General features: G+C 44.5%; 1 protein-coding gene across 1 annotated transcript in view; it reads right to left on the bottom strand.

The window, feature by feature from the left end:
• The window catches only part of LOC142312740 (uncharacterized), a 177,325-nt gene extending 156,256 nt beyond the window's left edge, over window positions 1–21,069 (bottom strand). Inside the window, exons 1-7 of the mRNA XM_075351728.1 lie at window positions 21,015–21,069; window positions 10,486–10,555; window positions 9,362–9,459; window positions 9,112–9,268; window positions 8,816–9,007; window positions 8,306–8,426; window positions 2,509–3,385 (exon numbers count right to left, since the gene is read on the bottom strand). Of these exons, the coding sequence (XP_075207843.1) occupies window positions 2,509–3,385; window positions 8,306–8,426; window positions 8,816–9,007; window positions 9,112–9,219 (1,298 nt within the window). The 5' untranslated portion in view covers window positions 9,220–9,268; window positions 9,362–9,459; window positions 10,486–10,555; window positions 21,015–21,069. The remainder of the gene's footprint in view (window positions 1–2,508; window positions 3,386–8,305; window positions 8,427–8,815; window positions 9,008–9,111; window positions 9,269–9,361; window positions 9,460–10,485; window positions 10,556–21,014) is intronic.
• Window positions 21,070–21,846: the final 777 nt, after the last annotated feature.

The following is a 21,846-nucleotide window of genomic DNA, read 5'->3' as shown; positions in this document are numbered from 1 at the left end:
TACAATTGTGACCCGCAGACAGCGCCTGTGATTTGATGCGTCAGACGCTGTCACACAGGCTGGGGGGCGCGTCTGACTGCAACCAATCACAGATGTCAGTGGGCGGAGAAAGCAGTACATATGCATGAAGGATAATGAGCATCCCCGAAAGTTAATGAGCGGCAGCGGGAGCAGTTACAGCTGAGCCAGAGCTTCAGTAATTGTAGCGCGCTTGCTTCATTCTTATTTTCTTTATTTTTCTTTTATGTTTTCTTATTTCCTGAGTGGCTGATCCAGATCAATACACATATTTCCCTGAGAATTCCAGGCCCGGAACGCAGGTATGTTTGAAACAGCACAGATCAGGACTTCTACAGTCCAGGTCCACTCATCACTACTAGACACAATTCAGAACCCCCGATTGACTGCAAAAGATCTTCAGGAAGATTTAGCAGACTCTGGAATTATGGTACATTATTCTACTGTTCAAAGACACCTGCACAAATATGGCCTTCATGGAAGAGTCATCAGACGAAAACCTCTCCTGCGTACTCACCATAAAATTCAGCGTCAGAATTATGCAAAAGAACATCTACACAAGCCTGATGCATTTTGGATACAAGTCCTGTGGACCGTTAAGGTTAAAAAAGAACTCTTTTCTACAATGATAAAAGGTATGTGTGGAGAAAAAGGACACAGATTTTCAGGAAAAGAACATCTCACCAACCATTAAGTATGGGGTGGATCAATCATGCTATGGAAGTTGTGTTGCAGCCAATGGCACAGGGACTATATCACATGTAGAAGGAAGAATGTATTAAACGAAATGTCAACAAATTCTTGATGCAACCATAACAGCATGTGTAAAAAACCTGAAGTTGAAAAGAGGATGGTTTCTACAAATGGATAATGATCCTAAACAAAGTCAAAATCCACAATAAACTGCCTCAAAAGGCGCAAGCTGAAGATTTTCAATGACCCTCAGTCCCCTGATCTGAACATTATTGAAAATCTGTGACTAGACCTCAAAAGAGCAGTGCATGCAAGACGAGCCAGGAATCTCATAGAACTGGAAGACTTTTCCAAGGAAGAATGGGTGACAATCCCTCAAATAAGAATTGAAAGACTCTTCACTGGCTACAAAAAGTGTTTACAAACTGTGATACTTGCCAAAGGGGGTTCTACTAGATACTACCTCTGCAGGGTGCCCAAACTTTTGCATCGGCCCATTTTCCTTTTTTTTTATATATATATATATATATATATATTTTAAAATGTTAAAAGATGAAAACAATGGTTTTTTTGCCTAAAATACTAGGGAAATGTGTCATCTTTAACTGTATGCCTTTTCATCTTCAACGTGCTTAACTGTTCACAATAACAGTAATTTTTACCAGAGGTGCCCAAACTTTTACATTCCACTGTATTATGGTAAACCTAGCACAGCATTAGCATATTAGATATATGTCCTCAGAAAAATGATGAATGAGCTGTTGTTCACATGGATTTTAAATCAGAAGAAGCTCTTACTCCTGGTGTAGCAATACTTATTACTCTATTGAAGGGAATCTGTCACCAAATTTTTGCTCCCCATCGGAGAGAAAGATGATTTGAGGCAGAGACCCGGATTCCAGTGATGTATCACTTACTGGACTGCTTGATGTCATTTTGATAGAGTCAAAGTTGTATCTGCTGTAGATCTAGCAGTTCTCTGAATGTTGAGCTCTGTATATCCCTGACCACACTTTTGATTTTTTAGTTTTCTGCAGTGTTCACAAAGAGGACACCGAAAAAGACACCCTTCTGTGTCTTTTTTGTACTTGGTCTTGTACATTTTTGTAATATGCATATCCCCTTTAAAAAACTTTTGTACTAATAAAATGTCATTTTCACATACATTTTGTTGCTCCAAGTTAATTGAGTTATGACATGAAAAAAAGGGGGTGTTTATGTGGCAAAATGAAAAACTTCCTTTTGTTTTTTTCGGTGTCCATTCATGCTATATGAAGTTTTTGCCCCTTTTACTACACAATGAGATCCAGTGTTGTCTCTCTATGTTGTTTAACAGTGTTCACCGAAAGCTGCCAATCAGAGGTGAGGTTATACATAGCTCATGATTTTAAAGGGGACTACCTGGCAGCAGGTTTACTAGTCCTCAAATGATAAAATCAGTTTCATCAGCAGGAGAGTATCAAACTACACTAAGCAGCCCAGTAAGTGACATATCGCTGGAATCAGGGAGGGACTGTGTCTCTACATCATGCTACGCTCAGATTAGGTGGCAAAAACCTGGTGACATATTCCCTTTCAAAGTAGTTTTTATTCTAAGGTTTACTGTACGCAGTTTACTGTTTTGATTGCATATTGTTTACTAGCAACATTTCCATATCGATTAAATTGCTCTTATAAATTTGGGTTATGCGGTCAAAAAAACCTGCATCTAAACTGCAATTTCTTGCCTTAATCGACTGGTAAACTACACCTAAATTCTGAGTAATGCATTTATCACCTTCCTAAGAGGAAATTGACTATTCATGTTGGTGAATTTTTTGATGTGCAATAAGGCCCGCTTTCTGGGCAAACCTTTTCCCACATTTTGAACATGAATATGGTTTCTCGCCAGTGTGAGTTCTTTCATGAGCAATCAGGCCAGCTTTCTGGGCAAAACCTTTCCAACATGTGAAACACAAATATGGTTTCTCACCAGTATGAGTTCTTACATGTGCACTAAGGCCCGCTTGCTGGGCAAAATTTTTCCCACATTCCGGACATGAATATGGTTTCTCTCCAGTGTGAGTTCTTTGGTGTGTAATAAGGCCAGCTTTTTGGGAAAAACATTTTTTACATTGCTTACATTGAAACATCTCCCCTATGTGAATTTTTATGTGAGATAGAAGACTTGCTTTTTGGGCAAACGCTTTCCCACATTCCACACATGAAAATTGTTTCTCTTTTGAGTGACTTTTCTGATGATCAACAAAATCTAACTTCACACTAAAACTTTCCCAACATACTAAACATGAAAATGGCTTACAACCTGTGTGGCCTTTCTTATGTTTAACAAGATCTGGCTCATTGGAGAAACATTTTTCACAGTCTGGACATGTAAATTGTTTCTCTTCCAAGTGAAGATTCTGAACTAGTTTTGATTTTGTACTTCTACAGTCCCCCCCTTCTAGACATGAAAACGTCTTCCCTGAGCGAGTTCTTTTATTTCCGACGAGACCATGTTTCTCGGTAAAAGTTTGCTCAGTTTTAGAACTTGAAAGTGTATTCTCTTCAGTGTGACTTCTCTGATGGTGGATTAGTCTTGATTGGTTAAAATCTTCTGTGATATTATTTACTTCTATGTCACAAGTGGGTAAACTGGAGAGATTTTTCTTCAACCCCTTGCTGCAATCATCTGCTGGAGATAAAAAGGTATGTAGTTTTTGTTGCTTGAAATACAAATAAAATCAAGATATATCTGGACAAGAAAGAAACAGGACATGTACTAGTGATGGGCGAGCGTGCTCAGCAATGCTTGGTACTCAAACGAGCATCGGGGTGCTCGGGCATGCTCGGTTCTCAATAGACTACTACAGGTGCTCGAGATAAATGCTCGACCCAGTTCTCTTGCCTGCCCTGGACACCATAATTCCCACAGCAGCAGACATCACCCGGCAAAATCCATTCAGTTTTCCTGGCCTCCATCATGAGGGTGCATTCGGAATCGTCCAGCAACTACTGTTCCGTGTGCACCATCCATATGTTCTCCCCTGGCTACAGTAGCTGTGTGGTTTGTTCCATTCAAGTCCCCGTTCCATGTGCACAATTTAAATTTTCTCCCCCCTCTAAAGTAACTGTGCAGTTAGTTCCATGAAAGTCCCCGTTCCAGAAAGGAGAGGAACAGGGACTCAAGCAGAACTAACCACACAGTTACAAGTCCAGGGAGGCAACATTTGGACGGCTCACACAGAGCGGAAGTTGCGGGCGAAGCCGGCTACACACTGGATGATGGAGACTGATTGAGGCCAGGGAGATGGAACGGAGGTTGATGGGTGATGTTTTCTGCTGCAAGGACAGTGGTAGCTGCAAGCGGTGTCCAGGACAGGTAAGAGAACGGGAACTTGAGCAAAAAAAAAAATATGCTTGCGTTCCCCATTGACTCCTCTGGCACTTTTGTGCTTGCCCAGCTCTAACTAGAACTAGAACAAAAGGCTCATTTACATCATCCAAACACATTTTCTTGCTCATTAGCCAGTGTAAATATGCAGGCAATTACTGACAATTAAAATCACCTGTTCACAGATGATTAGACTATGGCTCCATAGAAATTGGACTAATTTCAGCCAAACGCGCTGATATCGATGTTTTTGGCCAAAACTCATGCCTATGTGGACACCAGCTGACTGATCGTGGCAAGAAATATCAATCGAGCATATCAGGTTTCAGACTGCCAATCGTTTTGTTATCCTGGACATAAAGCTGCTGGCAGAGATGTCCATCTGTGGCTTTCTCATAGAGAACAGGAGGAGTGCTCGCTTGGCAGTGCAGAGACAGCCAATATTGCCGATGGCCGAATAATTGGCTGAAGAATTGTTTGGCTGACAAACATCTAATGCCTATGGTTTGTTTCATGCTCGCACATCACATTTAAGATATGCAAATTGCATTCTGTATTAATGAGGTTGTTGTTTCTATACAGCTTGTATCTGCCCAAGCGAATGGACCATTAAACAAGCACTGATAGACTGGTAACTTTGTTTATAGGCTGAATCCGACCCGTGTAAGTACTGACAGCCTGTACTAATATTGATGCAGAATTCTTCTACTGCTCTGTGAAATGGTTAATAATACATCTGGTAGTCTAAGTGTTCATAATCATCAGTGGTCTACTGCAAACGTTCGCCTCCCAGTATTGGCTCAGAACTGTGTCAGGGATTTGAATGCAGTTAAAATGTGAGAGGCTGATTGTATTCTTCAAGTCTTGTTTTGTTTTAGCTGATGCAGATCAGTGCAAAGTAGAGAGAATAGTGCGGTCAAAATATGCACTGTACAAGTGCTTATTGCTTATTCATTGTTTGTGGAAAAGTGTTGTGTCAAATGGAGCAGTTTTGCCAGATTTGGGGCACCAAGCCTAACCAAAATATATAGTGTCAAGTAATACAATAGGGGATTTTGTTCCATTTATTTTAAATATTCAAATAATATTTAACAGGAACAAACGTTTCGGTGAGGCGACTTTCATCAGTGTGCAGACATGTTTAGTTATCATAGGCACCAGAATGATTGAGCGCTGTGTGCAGACCGCAGCATCCACCGCTGGTGTAATGAGTGCCCATTACACCACGGTCTGCACACAGCGCTCAATCATCCTGATGCCAATGATAATTAACCTGTCTGCACATTGATGAAGGTCACCTCACCGAAACATTTGTGCCTGTTTAAAATCTGAATATTTAAACTAAATGGAACAAAATCCCTATGTAACCAAAATATGTAATGATAAGCTGCACCAAATGACAACTTCATACATGGGTCATTCCGTGTCAAGTGGACCAGTGGTCCCCACTCGACGTTCTCCGATTTTGCTGAAAATTTATAAGGATGTACATGTATGTTTGAAAAGAGGTTCTGTAAATTTTTAGGGCCAGATCTCAAATATATTGGGCACGGTTGACCTTTCACTGGAGGCCCCCCCCAAGCCTGCGGCTTCAGCTAAGAGGATTTTGCAAACTTTGGCACATAGCCATTAGAGTTCTATACTGGCTATGATGCTGAAATTTGGCATACTAGCTCAAATTTTGCTGCTAAACGCGATAAAATTATTACCGGCTATGACAAAACAATATTTCGGCTGCAATTTTGTGTCAAAGTAGCTTGCAAAACGCCTCGCATAAAATTTATGCCAAACTTTGCCCATATATAACTCAAGACCAAAAACCAATAGGAACTGGTGCTTTACCCTGTACAACAAACATCTTCATGACTTTGCATTGCTGCAATATCACGGTCAAAGCATATGTATTTGTGGAAATATTCACACCCACATATGATGAAAAACTTAAAAAAAACGAATTTTACCTATTTTTAGGTCAAATTTCCCAAAAAGGGTACCCCTAAAATATATTAATTCTGTTATCATTTGAAAGAGCACATTTTTCTCTACAAGGATCATTGGCGTTTTTTTTGGAGTCTCTCCATTTAAGAAAAGAAAAATGCCACTGAACATGGTGTTATGTATGCACGTAATGCATTGATTTTGTGTTTTATTTTCAGATTCTTATCACATGTTACAGAGTTGTATTGTTGCTAGCAATGTCTATTATAATCAAAATCCTATAAACCTATTGACTATTGTTACATTTTAATGCATATATTATTTATTTTTTAGTGATGGAGAATGAAATTGATGACAAAAAGATTGGCATTTCAAGGGTGTGAAATGACCCTTCATCTTTCATTGCCCATGTAGATGGATCTGTCAGATCAGAAATGCCTTTTGTGCCAATTGCAAACCTCCAGCCAGGGCAATACATTGCCTGCATTTACGATAGGAACTGGTGGATTGGAAATATTTCTGAAATTTCAGTCGACGACCATGATGCATTAATACATTTTATGCATCCTCATGGACCTGCTAGCTTCTTTCACTGGCCTGTGAGAACTGATACATGCTGGATTCCCGAGCAGTCGATCATTGCAATAATTCCAGCACCAGCTGCAACAGCAATGGGCCGACAATACAGCTTCTCTGAACCCATTATGTTGCAAATTCAGCAACAATTCCAGACCACTTACTTAGACTGAACATTATGGCTTGGGAACCAACAAAAGATCCCCAATATTAGGCTTGGGATCCTAGGCAAAGACACCCACCCTCAGGCTTTGGAACCTGCGATAAAGAGACCACCCGCGACTTGCCTTGCACGGCTATCGGCCATGGCTCCTAGGCGATGGGGCTGCCAATTCTCGAAAGACAGCATTATTACAATTCTTAATAGGATTATAATACCAATTCTTAGGGAATTGGTTGTGGTATAACCACCATGGACCAACGCAAGGGTTTGAATAGTGCAGTTAGCATTCATTGCGTATTAATAAATAACACCATGTTCAGTGGCATTTTTCTTTTCTTAAATGGGGAGACTCCAAAAAAAACCCCAATGATCCTTGTATAGAAAAATGTGCTCTTTCAAATGATAACAGAATTAATATATTTTAGGGGTACCCTTTTTGGGAAATTTGACCTAAAAATAGGTAAAATTCGTTTTTTTAAAGTTTTTCATCATATGTGGGTGTGAATATTTCCACAAATACAAATGCTTTGACCGTGATATTGCAGCAATGCAAAGTCATGAAGATGTTTGTTGTACAGGGTAAAGCACCAGTTCCTATTGGTTTTTGGTCTTGAGTTATATATGGGCAAAGTTTGGCATAAATTTTATGCGAGGCGTTTTGCAAGCTACTTTGACACAAAATTGCGGCCGAAATATTGTTTTGTCATAGCCGGTAATAATTTTATCGCGTTTAGCAGCAAAAGTTGAGCTAGTATGCCAAATTTCAGCATCATATCCAGTATAGAACTCTAATAGCTATGTGCCAAAGTTTGCAAAATCCTCTTAGCTGAAGCCGCAGGCTTGGGGGGGGCCTCCAGTGAAAGGTCAACCGTGCCCAATATATTTGAGATCTGGCCCTAAAAATTTACAGAACCTCTTTTCAAACATACATGTACATCCTTAGAAATTTTCAGCAAAATCGGAGAACGTCGAGTGGGGACGATTTTTAAAACTGGTCCACTTGACACGGAATGACCCACATGTCACATATGGAGTTAAAGCTCTACTCCAGCATTTTTTCCAGTACTGGAATGGCGCTTTAAATCTAAGCCCCCTGTCATATACTCAGCTTCCCCTTGGTTTCACTGTTTACCGAAGCCGCTGAGGTCCCGCGGCGCCATCTTGTGGCAGTAACTTATGACTGGCCGGAAGTCAGAAGTTAAGTCACAAGCTCTCAATGAGAGTGCGAGGCTCTCATAGACTTGTATTGAGTTGTGACTGCTGTTTCTCTCGATGAAACACTGGCGTTGCTGGGAGGTCACAAATCACTGGAGCCCGAAGGAGCGGTGTGGATAGCGGGTGAAGCCACTGGAAGGTGAGTATCAGACAAATGGATTTTATTTAAGTACCATTCCAGAGTGCAATAATTAAAAAATGCAGGAGTGATGATTTAGATTTATTCTTCTTTCTAGATTTACACATACAATGAATACTTTATTTATATTTGATAATTAAATGAATGGTGCATCTATGTAATCCTCAAAAGTGTTCTCTTCTCCACTTACCCATTGATGTAAGGGGCTGGTGGTCCTCTATAACTTCCTTGTAGAGATCCTTGTGTCCTTCTATATACTCCCACTCCTCCATGGAGAAATGTACAGTGCCATCCTGACACCTTATAGGAACCTGGCACACAATGATACAGTCATCACCAGACATCATCCCTTGTGTTACTGTATAATGTGCTAGTATTTTCATCAGTAGAGACTGTACAAATTGATTTGTATGACTCGATTCAGCAGCGAGATCAGTAGCTTGTGGCCGAAATAAAGGAGCCTTGAGAATTACCTTCTGGCTTCTGCGTGTCTTTTAATTAGCCAGCCTGGTGCAACATCATTGCCGAGTCATGATGCACCAGTGACATTGCACCAGGCCAGGTAATTAGGAGAAGAGCCGCTGATGCAATCAAGTCGAAGGCAGTTCTCAGAGTTCATGTTAGACAACCAGAGCTTACTGACCAGGTCGATGGACCAGGTCCTGTCCATGGATTGGCACCAACTCTGCCCAGCGCTCACCTCTCCAGTCAGCAGCTCAATGATCTTGTTGGTGAGGTCCAGGATCTTCTGATCATTGTATCCCTCAGGTATCAGTGAGCAATGTGGAAGTTCTATCATGGGCCCCTGGGTTCTGTTCCATCCTCCCAACACAGAGGAACAATCTCTGCGAAACAGACGCTCACCAAATGTCTTTTTTACTATTGTGTACTCCTGAGGATGCAGACAAATATCATTATGTACATTCTCATAATGTCTCTCCTCCTTAGTAATGTTTCTGTATAGTTAATTGAGACATAATTCCTTTAATCCCTCACCTCTCCAGTCAGCTGGTAGATCATCTCCAGGGTGAGGGTTAATACACTCTTTATTGTCCCATTTTTCTCCTTATCTTCCCTTTGTGGTTCAGTTTGGTGGTGGACCATTGTCTTGTAATGTTGAGTGTTAGGAGACGCCAACAGAAAATATATTTTACTATAGAGACATGAATGGTGAAAAAAAATAATTAGCATAGTATTCTACCAAGCTGCTTAACGAGAACCCATCACCTTCAGAAACGCCGTGTACCTGCAGATATAGCGCAAAAAAAACGTTCCAGGCAGCACTTCAAAAATCAGGCGGTGCTCGTGTTCCGGCCTCCACAGATTTTCTAAGGATCCTGACTACTAAGTAGAAAGAGAGATTGGGAAAAGGAGACAAAGCACCTCATTGCATATGAAATACATGCAGGAACATTGGCTGAGTATCATAAAGCAGAATGCATCCATAAGGATTGTGGGTAAATGTAAGACATTTTTTGTGAGAAGACTGATTATTGCACACAGTTTGCAAATATATTGAATACATATTCCATGGGTTTAATGGTTTTAGGGTACTTTCACACTTGCGTTATTTTTTTTTGGTGCAATCCGCTGTCTTGGGAAACAGCGGAATCAGTTAACGGATTCCGCTGTTTCCCATAGACCTGCATTGATGACGGATTGTGCCAAAAGTACCTGCGTTGCTTCCGATGGCCAACGCTCCGTTGCTTCCGCCGAGCGGAAGCAACGCTGAATGTAACGTTAAATACTTGCGTCAAAATGACGCCGACCAGCGGATTCCGTTGCTTCCGTTAACATTTGTAATGTTTCTCTATGGTAGCGGATTCTGTTGCTAAGTGCTTAACAACGGAATCCGCTGCTGCTGGATTCCGCTAATTTCTACTGAGCATGCCCAGAATGAAAAAAATGAAAAAAGAAAAAAAAAACAGCTGACGGATTCCGTTAGACGGACGCCTAACGGATGCCAAACGGATGCAACGGTCCGTTATTTCACAGGAATCAGCTAACGGATTACTGTGAAATAACAGATCCGTTGCATCCGTTCACACCACAAAAATAACGGATGCGTCAAAACGACGCAGCAACGGACCCAGCGGATTTCGCCCAACGCAAGTGTGAAACTAGCCTTAACCATAATCATCCAGCACCTTCAGGGTGCACCTTATGGAAATGAGAAAAAAATCAATCCATTGAAATTCAACTAAAACATGCATTAAAATGTGATGAAATTAATACATTAAAGAGCAAAAGGATCTTAAAAAGGACATTGCACAAAGGAAATACATAAAATCCATTAGAGATACTGAGGATTATTTTAATAGGGTATAGAGATGGCAAGACTCCTCAGAGGCTGCCAAACTCTTTACATACCGCGGATTTAAACTATTGGGATTTCAATCATCTGGATCCGGAAGTGATTCAATGGGTTTTTCCAGGGTTCCTTTTTTGGGAACAAAATGGAGAACCAAAATAGAAATCTTAGGAGAGCAGAACGCCATCATAGGAGAAGCTTCAGCACCAATACACACAAGATCACAGACTCAGGAGAATCGTTAGTGCTGAGTCTATCATCTAAAATCCTCAGTGGACACTTTCCAATTGACTTTCATTCTGTCCAACTAATAATTTAGATGTTTCGTATTGGACATTGATTTGCAAACGTTTTTTTTTGTGCTTTGAGATTGCATACACATTTTCTGGGGATTAAAAGATCAAACATTACAGGTAACGAAAATACTGTTTGAAGTTTTCATGACTTTGATCACAGAAATAGAAGTAAATTGAATCCCCCAAAAAACACATCATCCAAGAGAGACTTCCATAAAGCTGGTGGATGGGGATGTTGGCATAGCTCTACAACAACTTAAAAGTGGTAAAACACACACACACACACACACACACACACACACACAATTTTAGAAAGGAAAAAAACTGTCCTAAATTTCACTGTAGAGAATAAATCTTTGATTATTAAACCTCCTGACAAGGGCTGTACATGGCTAGTCATGGATAGAAAAAACTATGTAGCAGAAATGTATTCACAATTGTCTAAGGCTACTTTCACACATCAGTTTTTTTCCATCAGGTACAATCCGGAAAAAAACGGGTTAAACGGATCCAGTACCGCATCCGTTTTATCCCCATAGATTTGCATTGTTACCGGATTGTAGCTGATGGCTTTGCGTTGCATCCGTTTTTTTCCGGATGCGGCAAAATTAGTCACAGCGGCGGCCGGAGGCAACGTGTCTTGCAACGGTTTTTTGTCCGGAAAAAAAAACGCATCGCGCCGGATCCAGCGCGATACGGCGTGTTTTACAATGAAAGCCTATGGACGCCGGATCCGGCGCAATGCGGTAAAAAATGGATGCGGCTACCGGATCCGTTTTTGTAAACTGCGCATGCACCAAATTAATTAAAAAAGCTGATCCTTCAAAAATAAAAAAAAAAGGACAAACCGGATGCAAACAGTATCCACCGGATCCGGTTTTGTACGCATCCGGCATAACGGATCCGTTAAAAACCGGATCCAGTTTTACATTTTTTTGCCGGATCCATTGGATCAGGAAAAAAAAGGATTGTGCCTGAATGCAGAAAACTGATGTGTGAAAGTAGCCTAAGGCAAGAGGATTCAGTTCCTTGTAGTGCCGTGAGTGACTCAGGGGCGCTACAGATGCAGTGGTTGGTCAGTAAAACTCAGTGTAGCAGATGAAAGACAGATCATGCAAGTAACCTTCAAAATCAGAAGATGTCTAGCAGTGCCATCAGCTCAAAATTGGCAGCAACCAGTGTGACTCAGCTACATCTATCTACTAGACGTCTCTCCATAAATGGTCTTTAAGTAATTTTCCTATAATGAGCACCTCTGTGGAGGTCTTTTTACTATATCAGGGCCAGAGAGGGGGACATTATACAGTATAGTAGTCAAAGAGGGAGACATTATACTATACAGGGGCCACAGAGGTAGACAATATTACTATATTGTGGGCCAGAATGGGGATTCATTATTTTTTTTGCATTCCAGCTGTATCAAGGAATAAAAGGTGGACACTAGTGATGGGTAGACCCAGACTGTAAAAGTCCAGATTCGCGTGGGTTCAAAGGATCCCGAGCACCGACGCACTGGCCCAGAGTTCTCAGGGAATTACAGGTAACAATCTGGATCTGGCTGCCCGGGTAATAAAAAAAACAAACAAAACTCATACTACACACTTACCAGTCTCCGCGAGGCTGTACACTGCTTCCGGGGCCGCTCATTATCTTCATGCATATGCATGGCTTCCCCACCCACCGGCTGTTCCCACATCTGATGGGTTACAATCCGACAGCTACCCCAGCCTGTGTAACAGCGTGTCTGACTGCTTTCAATCACACACGCTGTCTGCGTTTATATTGGTGCAAAGTAAATGAATACAAAAATTGGCATAGAGTCCCTGACCACTATGCATCTTCAATTAAATTCAATATATTTTACATTTTTTTTGTGTATATATATTCACATATATACATGTATTCTCACCTTCAGCGATTTTTTTCCCTGCTCACTGTGTTTTACCTTAATTAGTTTTGCTTCTTATAACCTTTATCATATTTAATATAATCTTTTCACAAAACCACACTTTTGTTGGGACCCTAGTTTGTGCTTTATGATATGGTGCCTAAATACAACCTTTTCATTGTTTATATTAGCTCCCATTATACATTTTTCTCTTCTTTGCTGTGATTGTTTGATAAAGCCCTGATTTTATACGCATGCATCACATGACTTTGCCATCAGTGCTAGTTTGCCGCCATGTGTTACCTCTTCCTTCTGCGACTATACCAACTAACTGAATACATGTCATTGGGTCCACAGTGATGCGCTTTGATTAAACACTGTCTCGTGCGTAAAATAAAACTCTTCGCTGACTTGCGTGTGCACCGCTACATCATTGACCATGAGTTACTTTAGTTAACACTATAATTGTACTGCGTGTGCGCACATTATCCGCAGACTTGTATGTGCGCTGTTGCATCACTAAATAGGTGACTGACCTTGGTGGACGTTGTAGTATCACGTGATTGTCATACGACACTGGCGATAGCAGTGCCTTAAACGAAGCATGCCATACACAGCTGCTGCAGGTATCTTTATGTAATTTATTGTATATATAACCTTGAACGAATATGTATCTTTGCACGCTACCCCTGAAGAAGCCACACACAAAACGGCGAAACCTGTTGGGTCTCTTTATCCCTTTCTAATTCCTTAGTGCTGGTGTTTTAGCACCATTTACCGTCCTGGTACAGACCCTGTGCTTGTCCCTTTATACATTGTGGATTGCTTACCTTACCCTGTGAATTTTCACTTTATAATTGTTACTGCCTCATTGTTGCAGACAGTATAAGGCTATGTGCCCACGGGAGATTAAACCTGCGGATTTATCTGAGGAAAATGCGCGGATTTTCTCGATTTTCCAGATAAATCCGCAGGTTTCAGCATGCACAGACACTCCCCATGTTATCCTATGGGACATGGGGAGTGCTGTGTCCATGCTGTGGATACGTAGCGGGTACGCAGCCACACATAATTGCATGGCAATTTTTTCTGCGGAATTACATGCGGAAATCCCGGCACTCCACTATGGAGATAGGGGCGGAACTTCCGCAGGTAATCCGCATGAATATCCGCAGGTTTACCGCAGCTATATCGCTGTACTACCGCAGCTAAAATTAGCTGCGGATTACGGCGAGCAGCTGCGGGAAACCTTCGGTCGTACCTGCGGATATATCCGCAGGTACAAACTCCCATGGGCACATAGCCTAAGGGGTACTTTACACACTGCGATATCGTTACCAATATCGCTAGCGTGCGTACACGCCCCCATCGTTTGTGCGTCACGGGCAAATCGCTGCCCATGGCGCACAACATCGAGCGGACCCATCACACATACTAGCATAGCGACGTCGTTGTGACCGGCGAACCGCCTCCTTTCTAAGGGGGCGGTTCGTTCGGCGTCACAGCGACGTCACTAAGCGGCCGCCCAATCAAAGTGGAGGGGCGGAGATGAGCGGGACGTAACATACGCATGCATTGACACGTTTTTGCCGTTGGTGCGTTTTCAGAAAATGAGATGCACTCAAAACGCACATAACAAAAGATGCCCTGTAGGAACATAGCCTAATATCTATCGCAGTGCTTGCACTTATCAGGACAAGCTTTTTTGGTGATGTGGCGCCCCTGACCTGGTCAGGCACCACTGAGTACTGCACCCATGCTGGGTCAGTACTTCCAGGTAATCCTAAAGCCTGGAATAGGGTGTGTACGCACAGACACATAGCAACCAGGTCTCCCACACCTTAGAGGGGACCTTTGAGCAGACCCAAGAGGGGGCGTTCCTCCACATCCCATCTAGGGGTGTAGGGGAGGGGCTGGAAGATAAGATGGCAGCTGCGGTCAGGAAAGTAGGTGGAGTTAGCCAGTCTGATAGTAAAGAAACGCAAAAAGGTGGCAAGAAGGAGAGGGGATGCGCGCTGACACGCTAGTCAGACCCTGCACGTGTAGTAGCCATTGGTTGGGGAGAACAGTTACCAGCAAGTCGGTCAGAAAGACGCTGAGGAAGTCAGCTGGTCGAGTACGGGGACTCCTGGTGACTAGGCACGCACGGGGAACAGGTCCCTAGAGTAGACGTCCATTTACTGATCTGCTAAACCTGCCGGTGGGGGGAACCACAAGTCCCACACCAACCATCTAAAGTCCGAGCCTCAGCAGCAACGAGGGGGCCCATACGGAGGATCGAGCCTGAAGCCATCTTCCTTGGTCCACGCTGCCGGCAAGCGGACCAAAAAGGGGAGAAAAGGCAGTAGCGACTTCCCTGGATGAACCCCACAGTACTCCAAGTCAGGGGTTATCTGAAACAAGAAGTGCTAAGAAGGCGAGTTAACGGTTACCCTTAGACCAGCCGAAAGGATACCTAGATCCTCCTGGTTTATCTCAGTATCGCTCTGTATTTTCCATAACTGTTACTTGCTTGTATACGATCCTCCTGAATTGTAAAGCGCTGCGGAATATGTTGGCGCCATATAAATAAAGATTATTATTATTATTATTATTATTATTATCTCAGCATCGCCCGGGTTACCTCACAGAACAACTGAAAGTGAGTAAAACAAGTTGAAAGACATCTTGGACTGAGACTGAGTTATTCTGGGACCTGTTGTTCTACACACCCGAGCCCCTGGGGCCAGCCTCACCCACGAGAGACCACACCACCAGACTGCAGACTCCATCAGCTCCAGACGCTCGTTAAACCTGCAGTGGCGGTCACCCATAACCCTGACCGCAAACCGTGAGTGGCGTCACGACTCCTATGTAAATAAACCTGACATACCTGTAGCCAGATATACCCAAAGTGAAGACCCTGTGGCGTCCCTGAAGGTGGAGTGGTGTCCCAGGGGCGACCGATGCAGGTGGACAACACAGTGCCATACCTCCCAACCGTCCCGAATACAGCGGGACTGTACCGGATTTGAGCGGGTGTCCCGGTGTCACGATCATGAGCCATATTTCCCGTGGCTCCGCCCACCCACTCTCTCCCCGTCTGACTTTCTCCCCCTCCTATCCACATGAGCAGAGCCGAGCGCTACTTCACTGCTCTGGCTCTGTGTGCTGCCGCTGTTATGGGTCGGCGGCAGCAGCACTTTCCTGGCTGCTAGCGCTTTAAATCCGGCACCTGCAGTGCACTGCTCTCAGCTGGGCTGCTTGTGTACGGAAGTGCATCTGTGGGCGGAGCTACCGCGCAACATGCTGAGCTCTGTCCACAGATGAAGAGACTGGAGAGAAAGGAGCTGCAGCACCAAGGAACGTTGTATGTGACCCCCCCCCACCTACCCACAGCTGTATGCCCCAGCCCCCTCCTCACCAGAGCTATATGCCTCCAGTCACCCCCCTCACCAGATCTGTATGCCCCCCAGCCCCCACACCAAATCTGTATGCCCCCCAGCCCCCACACCAGATCTATATGCCCCCCAGCCCCCACACCAGATCTATATGCCCCCCAGCCCCCACACCAGATCTATATGCCCCCCAGCCCCCACACCAGATCTATATGCCCCCCAGCCCCCACACCAGATCTATATGCCCCCCAGCCCCCACACCAGATCTATATGCCCCCCAGCCCCCACACCAGATCTGTATGCCCCCCAGCCCCCCCCATCGGAGCTGTATGTGCCCCCAGAGCTGTATAAGCCCCAACACCAGAGCTATATGCTTAGTAATATCTATGCTACCAGTAAAGTGTATTTTCCCCAGTAATGTGTATGCCCCTCAGTGACAAACATAGACGTTCGTTCTTCACTGACGTGTTAAACACGCATATGTCCCTTCATACTCCGTGATTCACGGCACACAGTTGTTGTCTATGTGCAATCCGTGATACGTGATCCGTACTCCGTGATTGCACATGGACATATACTCACCTGCCCCCGCTCCTGCTCTCCGTGGCGCTGAAGAGTTCCGCGATTCAGCATCCAGCCACCGCTCTCTAACCTCTGCAGCTACTTCCGGGTCGGCTCTGGCTGCATAAATGAATATGCATGCTATAATGAACCAGGCAGGAAGAAGTGGAGAGCAGCTGCCGAACTCAGCATCGCTGGAGAAGGTGAATTGAAAAAGCTTTTTATTTTAAATGTCCGTGTTTTTCTGGTACGTGTTTCACGGATTACACCATAGTGTGGTCTGTGTGACATCAGTGATGCCAGAAAAAAACGGACATGTTTCTGTGCGGCAATCACGGATACGCATGTACGCCGCACGGAGACACTGTCAGTGAAAAATCACTGATGTGTGTGCAGACCCATTGATTATAATGGCTCTGCATAGGTCAGTGATTCTGGTACGTATAAAAACTAGCACATACATACCAGAATCACTGACATCTGAAACAGGCCTAATATGTATGCCCCTCAAGTACTGTCTATGCCCCAAGACCCTCCTGTGCTGTATATACTGTAGCCCCCAGCCCCTCCTGTGCTGTGTATACTGTAGCCCCCAGCCCCTCCTGTGCTGGATATACTGTAGCCCCCAGCCCCTCCTGTGCTGGATATACTGTAGTCCCCATCCTCTCCTGTGCTTTATATACTGAAGCCCCCAGCCCCTCCTGTGATATACAGTTAGGTCCAGAAATATTTGGACAGTGACACAATTTTCGCGAGTTGGGGTCTGCATGCCACCACATTGGATTTGATATGAAATCTCTACAACAGAATTCAAGTGCAGATTGTAACGTTTAATTTGAAGGTTTGAACAAAAATATCTGATAAAAATTGTAGGAATTGTACACATTTCTTTACAAACACTCCACATTTTAGGAGGTCAAAAGTAATTGGACAAATAAACTAAACCCAAACAAAATATTTTTATTTTCAATATTTTGTTGCGAATCCTTTGGAGGCAATCACTGCCTTAAGTCTGGAACCCATGGACATCACCAAACGCTGAGTTTCCTCCTTCTTAATGCTTTGCCAGGCCTTTACAGCCGCAGCCTTCAGGTCTTGCTTGTTTGTGGGTCTTTCCGTCTTAAGTCTGGATTGGAGCAAGTGAAATGCATGCTCAATTGGGTTAAGATCTGGTGATTGACTTGGCCATTGCAGAATGTTCCACTTTTTTGCACTCATGAACTCCTGGGTAGCTTTGGCTGTATGCTTGGGGTCATTGTCCATCTGTACTATGAAGCGCCGTCCGATCAACTTTGCGGCATTTGGCTGAATCTGGGCTGAAAGTATATCCCGGTACACTTCAGAATTCATCCGGCTACTCTTGTCTGCTGTTATGTCATCAATAAACACAAGTGACCCAGTGCCATTGAAAGCCATGCATGCCCATGCCATCCCGTTGCCTCCACCATGTTTTACAGAGGATGTGGTGTGCCTTGGATCATGTGCCGTTCCCTTTCTTCTCCAAACTTTTTTCTTCCCATCATTCTGGTACAGGTTGATCTTGGTCTCATCTGTCCATAGAATACTTTTCCAGAACTGAGCTGGCTTCATGAGGTGTTTTTCAGCAAATTTAACTCTGGCCTGTCTATTTTTGGAATTGATGAATGGTTTGCATCTAGATGTGAACCCTTTCTATTTACTTTCATGGAGTCTTGTCTTTACTGTTGACTTAGAGACAGATACACCTACTTCACTGAGAGTGTTCTGGACTTCAGTTGATGTTGTGAACGGGTTCTTCTTCACCAAAGAAAGTATGCGGCGATCATCCACCACTGTTGTCATCCGTGGACGCCCAGGCCTTTTTGAGTTCGCAAGCTCACCAGTCAATTCCTTCTTTCTCAGAATGTACCCGACTGTTGATTTTGCTACTCTAAGCATGTCTGCTATCTCTCTGATGGATTTTTTCTTTTTTTTCAGCCTCAGGATGTTCTGCTTCACCTCAATTGAGAGTTCCTTAGACCGCATGTTGTTTGGTCACAGCAACAGCTTCCAAATGCAAAACCACACACCTGTAATCAACCCCAGACCTTTTAACTACTTCATTGATTACAGGTTAACGAGGGAGACGCCTTCAGAGTTAATTGCAGCCCTTAGAGTCCCTTGTCCAATTACTTTTGGTCCCTTGAAAAAGAGGAGGCTATGCATTACAGAGCTATGATTCCTAAACCCTTTCTCCGATTTGGATGTGAAAACGCTCATATTGCAGCTGGGAGTGTGCACTTTCAGCCCATATTATATATATAATTGTATTTCTGAACATGTTTTTGTAAACAGCTTAAAATTACAAAACTTGTGTCACTGTCCAAATATTTCTGGACCTAACTATATATATATATATATATATATATTATATATATAGATATAGATATATAAAACCCCCATCCTCCCTTGTGATACATACACAGCGGTGTCAGTGTGCACTGTGCGTGGCTAGGTCTGTTAAAGTGATGCCAAGTGATCACATGCCGAGGAGGAGCTGGACAGAGACAAGCGAGGTAGGTGAGTGCAGCTGCTGCCGGCTTCATCATATTATTACCTCCAATGTGTGTATATGTATGATGTATATAATAATATTCATTTATATAGCGCTATTAATTCCACAGCGCTTTACATACATTGGCAACACTGTCCCCATTGGGGCTCACAATCTAGTGTCCCTATCTGTATGTCTTTGGATTGTGGGACGAAACCGGAGAACCCGGAGGAAACCCACGCAAACACAGGGAGAACATACAAACTCCTTGCAGATGGTGTCCTTGGTGGGATTTGAACCCAGGACCCCAGTGCTGCAAGACTGCAGTGCTAACCACTGAGCCACCGTGCCGCCCATATATATCTATGTATGTCAGTGTAGATGACTGTGTATAGATTTGTCTGTTTATATGTATTTTAGGGAATTTGTCTTCAAATATGTACCGTATATGTGCGTATGCCTGTGCCCAGGATCAGGACTCACTGTGTCCTGGAGGCAGCGGGTCCTGACCTGTGGGGCTGCACGTCTCCTCCGCAGGAGAACGCAGCTGCCTGTGCCCATGATCAGGACTCGCTGTGTCCTGCAGGCAGCGGGTCCTGACATGCAGGGCTGCATGTCTCCTCCGCAGGAGACCACAGCTGCCTGTACCCATGATCAGGACTCACTGTGTCCTGGAGGCAGCGCGTCCTGACCTGCGGGGCTGCACGTCTCCTCCGCAGGAGACCACAGCTGCCTGTACCCATGATCAGGACTCTCTGTGTCCTGGAGGCAGCGGGTCCTGACCTGCGGGGCTGCAAGTCTCCTCCGCAGGAGACCACAGCTGCCTGTACCCATGATCAGGACTCACTGTGTCCTGGAGGCAGCGGGTCCTGACCTGCGGGGCTGCATGTGTCCTCCGCAGGAGACCACAGCTGCCTGTGCCCACGATCAGGACTCACTGTGTCCTGGAGGCAGTGCGTCCTGACCTGCAGGGCTGCATGTCTCCTCCGCAGGAGACCACAGCTGCCTGTGCCCACGATCAGGACTCACTGTGTCCTGGAGGCAGCGGGTCCTGACCTGCGGGGCTGCATGTCTCCTCCGCAGGAGACCACAGCTGCCTGTACCCATGATCAGGACTCACTGTGTCCTGGAGGCAGCGGGTCTTGACCTGCGGGGCTGCACGTCTCCTCCACAGGAGACCACAGCTGCCCGTGCCCACTATCATGGGTTCAGTGCGCTGCGGTCTCCTGCTATGTTCTCCCTACGGAGGACGCATGCAACTGCAGCAAACAATTGACATGCTGCAGTCTGGAAAGACGCTCTGCAGGTCAGTATTTGCTGCAGAAAAAACAAGCACAGTGGGCAGGGGATTTCTAGAAATCCCTCCACTGTGCTTGTACAGTACAATGCAGCGTTTTAGACACAGCAAAAACACGCTACATCCAAAATGCTGCAAATACTGATCGTGGGCCTTATACAATGTGATCAGCAGTGCCGAAAAGGATTGGATGTGGGCGTGACAGATTACAAAATGGGTGTGGTTAGGGGGTGTGTCCTAAAATTGCCGCTACGCGCGCCGCAGACTTTGTCGCTCTTTCTCATCTTTAAATGTTGGGATTGAGATATGGTGCTACTACCCAGTGCTGGTGTTTCTTGCAGCTCCATCCTGGTAGCATCAGCCCCAGGCTCCTATACTGCCCTATTATTCCAGTTTGCATGGTATGGTGTAGTCACTGCTTGCTCATTGTACCTGCACTTACTGGAACCCTATTGTGGCCCAGTTTGTATCACGTAGCCATTGCGGGTCACTCGTTTTCTTACATGGAATACATTTGTTAATATTCGGTATTATCTTCTTAGTTTCGCGCGTTCATTTTCGGAAGCTTCAGGTTGCTCCCATTGTCTATTTGTGGTGCCCGCCTTACACATATTATATAAAGGAAACGCGAAACATAGAAACAAAAAAGCCACTTACAGGGCCTCCACAGACGCTGCATCCTAGTGGCGGGAGCTCATGTGCTGGGGCTTCAGGACCTTTGGTGACGTCAGGACCACGTGATCAGTCAGTAGGCGGGGCCAGGCTTTAAGTTATCGGAGCCGCTGGAGGAGGTTGCTGTTTGTCAGGACGTGTTCGCACGTAGTGGCCGTTTTGCAATAAAAACAGCAAAAAAACCCATCTGAATGTCCCTGAGGATTACCCAACATGGTGTGGTTATTTCTGACTGTCACATTATGTCAAAGCTGCAGCAATAATACACAATATAACCGCAATGTGTGAATAGAAGCTAAATATAATGCTATTTGAACAGGCATGTGCGCCTCATAAAATTAACCTATTAGGTCCCATATGCTTCCAACCCAGCAGCATTCATGGCTGTATGGCCAAATTCCCTCCCTACACAGCCCTGTATAACGCTATTCACTAATATGAATGTTTTGGCCACATCACTGCGCCTCAGAAGCAGGGTGGACGCTTCCCAGCTTAATGCGACACACTACACATGACCAGAACCTCACAAGATGTGTACATGAGCCGTCTTGAGAACTTTTGGTCATGTGCAGTGTGCCGAATTAAACTGGGAAGCGTCCACCCTGCTTCTGAGACCCAGTAATGTGGCCAAAATGGGGGCCGTGCATGCACAAGATATCCAGGGGCTGGCAGTGACAGCGACTGGTGGAAATCATGTTAGCATATTCACAGGGGCATGACATCAAGGTCGGACAGGGCGACCGGGGCGCCGGGGGATACCCTGGTAGGCCCCGGCTCCTTAGAGGCTCCCTTAGGCTAGTTTCACACTTGCGTTGGA

Source organism: Anomaloglossus baeobatrachus, chromosome 5 (genome assembly GCF_048569485.1).
Source record: "Anomaloglossus baeobatrachus isolate aAnoBae1 chromosome 5, aAnoBae1.hap1, whole genome shotgun sequence".
Lineage (NCBI taxonomy): Eukaryota > Metazoa > Chordata > Amphibia > Anura > Aromobatidae > Anomaloglossus > Anomaloglossus baeobatrachus.
Note: the sequence above shows the minus strand (reverse complement) of the source record. Positions and strands in the feature narration are given on the sequence as shown.